Consider the following 6000-nt stretch of genomic DNA (forward strand, 5'->3'; position numbering starts at 1 on the left):
GGAAAGTTTTTTTTCCACATATTAGTGAGTGCCAGACAAAATCTGCTATTATACTTGTTTATACCCTCCAAGAAAATTTTTTCAAACCTCTGTACCTCGAAAGTCCGTGTAGAATGTCACAATTTCCCTTTCCTTTCAGCATTCATCCACACTTACACACAAATTCAGAAAGAAACTTAAGCCCTGTTACCTTTCAAGGAAACATTTTCCTAACTTAGAGCCACAGACACCTTAAAAATGATTTTGTATTAAGAAAAATTAAACATCTCTGAAATATAAGGCCATATCTTTACATAGCTAAATATGGAGGTAGGTGTCCAACTTTTAGCCTTTAGGTTTGACCTCATTAACTTCATTTGCTTTCAAATTCCCAGGGGTAAATATTTTTAATCTATATTTCTGGTCTACCACTGAACACACAGCGTCATTTAATAACGAGAATTGTGCCTACAGCAAATGTTGAACTCAATTCTCTTTGAAACAGTTGGTTCAGGATTCAAACTAGAAGAAATGTGTAAATTTAAACTCCCAGTCCTTTCTCCAGCAGCTGAAGATCTTTCACATCCTACTTGCCAAAAAGACTGACCACCTTCAGAACTGAAACCTGGCATTAAATACAACAGAATATTTTAGTGGTTAATTTATGAGAGTTAATATAGGTAGGATGGTGATCCAGAATATGGCTCTATATTGTCATTATAACACACATTGGAATATCTCCCATTTATATCAAAGAGATGGAAAGGTACTACGATGACAATACCTGAATTTGAATTAGAGACTGTGACTTCTGTGAAGTTTTAACCGTTTAGAGTCTTAACCACTTAAAATCACAGTCCCTGGGCAGCAATGCACTGTTGAGCTCCAGTTTTGCCAAAAAGAATACACATGAGAAAGTAGTGTTATGTCAGTCTGTACCAACACTCACAAGCGTATTTTACGGTACTGGAATAGAGTAATTTAATCCTAGAGTTAAAATATATTAAACAATACCTGGCAGGAGCTGTTGGGTAAATTACTTTTATATGTTGGAAAGCCATGTCTTGATTCAAAATTTGTTTTATCCATGTTCTTGCTCCTTGGCCAGTGTCACCTGTATCACACACAAGTGTACAACAAGAATTATTCTATACATTTAGAAAGACAACTATACAATGCCAAATATATTTATACCAGATTGACCTAATTTCTAAATCACAAAGTTAATCCTCCAAAATGCTAAAAAAGAACTTTCTAGAATAACCTCAATCCCCTTTCCAATGAAGATGGACTCAAAACTTCTAGTCCCACAGCATAAATTTAATAAATACTTACTACATCCAACAGCTTAAGTACCTCCTAATCAGGCACAAGGCCTTACCTCTTACTTGCAACTTACCTTATTTGCTGATAACAGCAATAAACAAAAAATACTGATGAACTTCTTAAGAAGTGTGATAAAATACCTGCTGTTCCCCTTAGAAAAGACAATTACTTTTACTACAAAGTTTTATGTTAACTCACTTCAAAACCTAGTCGAAAGCAATAAAAGGGATCTTCACATTTAATTATGCTAATATTACACACAGGCTTTAAGGGAAGTATCAAATACTCCCAAGGTTTTGTAAAAGTGCTTGAGACGAGTTGAGGTTAAAATCTCTGGCAGGCTCCTCAAAAACCTTAATGCCACAGTTCCATTTGAAAGTTAGTTGAGATCTGACTCTCAATGTGTTTTTTCGTAGTCTTACCGACTCAGCCTATAGCCAAAACCTCTGCAGATTGAAGTGTTATGAACAGATATACAGGGTGAATTCTTATGCAGACAGTATGTGTTCCTTTCAAACAAAGATACATATATACACCAGGCAGTTTCTAGAGCTTGTCTTTGCAGCACTGGTATCTTCAACTGTAACTTCACTGCCACCACACACAAGTTAACAATATTGTTAACAAGTTAACAATAAGAGTTAAACAATGCTTCAACCTTGATGAAACTGACCCATCAAAGAATATGGTTTATAGTTTAGCTGGCAGTAATACAACATGTGCAAGCTAAACAGTTGGTGGGGATTCAGCAAACTGGAATTTCAGTACTGCCACTCATGCCATAGGACTTCAGTCTTGTCTGAAGTCGAGGCTCCCACATATTATCAACTCAAACTGCTAAATTGAGTTAACAGTGGTCAGTTTGACTTTAGAACTCACCCTATTCTTTTCAATAAAATAGCCAAACCACAAGGGGGGAAAAGAAAGACACAAAAAAAAAAAAAAAAAAATCACTTCCCTAAACCAGGCTTACTGCAACATTACATGGCTTCATCTGAACAATGTCACACAAATACACCAATTTATTGTTACAATGTTTATAATTCCCCAATGGAGATTTGCTCTTGCTTTAGCACTCAAACTGCATTCAGTGATCTTTATTTACACATACAATTAATGCATCTTCAGAATTAAAGCAGAAGGCAAGAAGGATTCAAACCCAGCATTATTTTTTTTTTCTGTTGAGCACAAATTGCATAACCACAAAGTTTTCTGTTTGACCTAAACACTCCAAGCAACAAATAAACAATAGGGTCGCAAAACTGACACAAAACCTTATTCTGTGCTACGTTAAACACTAAAATCAAAGTTACATCTTTAACTGGATGCTTCAGAACACATTCCCACAAGCACTTTGCTTACATGAGTAGTATGGTCTGAAGTCCAAACACACCTCTGATTCTTAGCAACACTCTTGATATGCTTTCTTCATGGTTGCTGTCACTTAATTTATGAACAACGTATCTTAAGGAGGCTTGAATAAACATTTTTTTCCTATACGCTCCTCTTTTTTCAGTTAGAAAGCAGAAGTCTAGGCTTTGCAAATACTTGCATAGGACCAACCCTCAGGCAGGTCAACCTAAGCAGCTATCTGAATGCTTACAGAATTGGGACTTAACTGAGGTCTTAATGGTGCAGGACACATCTTTTATTATTTATTCACATTTCTTAAGCTTTACCAAGATCAGCAGAAACATTTACAGTTAAGGAAGCTAGCTGGTCCATGAAAAGTTCACAGAAAACTCATTAAGAGAAAATTTAACTATGACCTTCTGTGTGCCAAGGGTCCCCATGGTCCAAATGCTCTGCAACTGAGTGAGCACTTGCATGCAGAGGTATTGGATTTTGATTTGTTAAGAATAGAATTCAGAGGGGAGGGAGAAAGAGAGTAGACTGTGACGCCAAACAAAACCCAACAACCTTCTGAAAGGTTTGTCTTTCAGGCTGTTCTTAGATTTTAGCATTATATGTTCTTCTGAACACTACTAAAAAGAAGCAAACAACGCACAGACAATTCTGCTTTGAGTCTGTTTACGAACCTGAAACAGACCGATGGCAGCAATATTATCTTTCTCCCCCTCAAGTAAAATATGAATTATTTTCCTTTCAAATATAGCTTGAATTTCCAAATTTTCTTTCTGTGCAAAGTTTGAACAACACGTAACATGTAGATTGGATACTAGGAAAAATTTCTTCACTGAAAGGGTTGTCAAGCCTTGGAACAGGCTGCCCAGGGAAGTGGTTGAGTCACCATCCCCGGGGATATTTAAAAGACGTGTAGATGTGGTGTTTAGGGACATGGTTTAGTGGTAGACTTGGCAGTGCTAGGTTAATGATTGGACTTGATGATCTTGAAGGTCTTTTCCAACCTAAACAATTCTATGATTCTATGCATGTTATAACATGCAAAGTAGTAAACCTAAGTCTAAAAAATTATTATACATTTGTTATGTCCATTTGCCTTCCCTGCTCAGCTACCAAATGGATCCTCTACCTAAATTTGATGTACCATACCGGGAATTTTCTAATATTTTTCTATACCATTTTGTATTTACATTCTCCACTTGTTATAATTTGTCTGGAGCAAGCATTATGAACAAAATGGATTCATGCCATTTACTGCCACTTTCCATCACAAGCGCTGTAGAAGGTTTACAATTCAGGTTTACAGGCCAGCCCACAGCAACGACACTGTGGCTACTTCTGTTTTAAATTCTATTCTGTGGAACTGCTAAACAAAACCAAATAAAAGCACCCTTGTACTTCGCCATTGCAAACATTACGAATGAAATCATATCAAAAATGAAAAAATTGTAGAGTACTTTAACCACATGTGGAATCAACCTCTAACCATAATCTTCCCTTACTCCTCCAACATGAGAGAAAATTATTTCCTCAAGTATTAAAGCATTAGCGTTAACAAGAGGGCTGAATGCATCTTATGAACTCTCTTTCATTCTTTAACTCACAGAACTTGAGAAAAGCAAAATTAAACTAGATATAAAAATGAAACTAATTTAATAAGCACATACATCTTCGTTAAACTAAGTAGAAGCTTCAGCTAATAGTAAAACTAATAGAAAGACACTGAAAGAGTTGAACACATTGCCATGCGCACATGGACATCTCAATGGAATTAATTCCCAAGACCTTGATCTAATAAAGACCTACGAGTACTGTGGGGTTTTGCTGTTGGGTTGTTTTTTTTGTTCTAGGGTGGGTGTTTTTTTATTTAAGTCATGTGGACTTTGTTGTTACTTAACAGGTTAGAAATAACCTTTAAGAAAAAAACCCAACAAAACACATGTTCCCCTCCTTCCCTCAGACCGGTCACTGATGAAGGTAACTACCTTCTTCAGACGGTGGCCATGAAGCCAGTCTGGACATGGCTAGCACCCTTCTGAACAGAGAGAGGTCAGCCTATTAACACTGTCTTTTAAAAGGCGACAACAATACTCTCGGTCTGATCCTCAAAACACCAAGAGCCATTTTAATTATGAAAATCATTCTTTGCACGCGGCCACCCTCAGAGGGAACAAATGAAGAAAATATCTTCCGGAACACATTTGTTGTCATGGCAAAGAAAGCCAGGCTGGTGGCACCGTCCCTAAAACCCACCCCACGGACCCACCTCAGGCCGGGGGAGGCCCAAACTCTACACCCAGTCCACCCACAGACACGGCGCTTTGCCCACGGCGCCTCCTCCTTTGCCGCCCCAGGTCCCGCACTGTCCCCGGGGGAGGCCAGAGCCGCAGGGAGAACGCGGGCACCTGACACCCCTTCTCCTCACTTTCCAGCCGCGGCGGGCCGGCCCCGCGGGCTCCCTCACGCAGCACCGGGACGACGCCGCCGCTGCTCCCGCCCCGCGCACGGCCGCGCTCCCGGCAGGGCCCCACCGCGCAAGAGCCGGCGGCAACCACCCCGGCCCCGCGGGCGGAGGGCGGCCTCCCGCCGGCGGCAGCCCGCCGAGCCCCGGCCCCGCCGCGGGGTAGCAGGGGAGGGAAGGGGGGGAAAAAGCAGCCACCTGAGCCGTGCAGGAAGATGAGGGAGGCGGTGTGCCTGCCCGCAGGGGACACCACGCTCCTCTGCAGCGCGGCGGGCGCCGCCATGCCCGCCGCTCTCGCTCTCCTCCTCCTCCTCTTCCTCCTCCTCCCGGCCCGGCCGGTAGCACGGCGCCGGCGCAGAGGCGGCCCCGCCGGCGGGGCCGGGAGGGAGCCCTCGGCCTTTCTCGGCCCTTCCTACCGCGGCCGCGGGGCCATGTCGTCGTAGTCCGCCCCCCCCCCCCGCCCCGTTCTCCTCAGGCGCTGCTGCCTCAAGGAACAGCTCTCCCGCCCCCAAACCAGAAAAGTTCCGTCTGCTTGTAGAAAGTACTGTATCTGTACAGATTTAGAAATGCCATGTGGTAGGGAAACTGGGGATCAAACGGAGAGGGGGAGAGGGTGTCGTCCCTTTCATGTCATAGTACGTGTTTGGAAAGGCAGTTAGGCTTCAGCCTCACCAGGGGCACGCTCTCAGGAGTAAAGGCCCGGCGGAGGGGCGGCAGGTAGCGGGGGTCTGAGGGCTCCTTCGAGGGGATTCAGAAAGCAAAGGGCCTCCAAGGTCCGACGTTCCAAAGGTCCAGTAGAAGCTTGAAAGGTTGTCTGACCTTAATCCACCTCAGAGCACAACTACGCTGATGCTCTTGGTAGTTTCTAC

The 6000-nt window shown here is 42.6% G+C and overlaps 1 protein-coding gene across 1 annotated transcript in view; it reads right to left on the reverse strand.

Annotated features, from left to right (window-relative positions):
* LYPLAL1 (lysophospholipase like 1) overlaps positions 1–5505 on the reverse strand; it is a 28173-nt gene extending 22668 nt beyond the window's left edge. Inside the window, exons 1-2 of the mRNA XM_075042620.1 lie at positions 5330–5505; positions 994–1093 (exon numbers count right to left, since the gene is read on the reverse strand). Of these exons, the coding sequence (XP_074898721.1) occupies positions 994–1093; positions 5330–5414 (185 nt within the window). The 5' untranslated portion in view covers positions 5415–5505. The remainder of the gene's footprint in view (positions 1–993; positions 1094–5329) is intronic.
* Between the last annotated feature and the right edge of the window lie 495 nt (positions 5506–6000).

Source organism: Buteo buteo, chromosome 12, assembly GCF_964188355.1.
Source record: "Buteo buteo chromosome 12, bButBut1.hap1.1, whole genome shotgun sequence".
In the NCBI taxonomy this organism is placed as follows: Eukaryota; Metazoa; Chordata; class Aves; order Accipitriformes; family Accipitridae; genus Buteo; species Buteo buteo.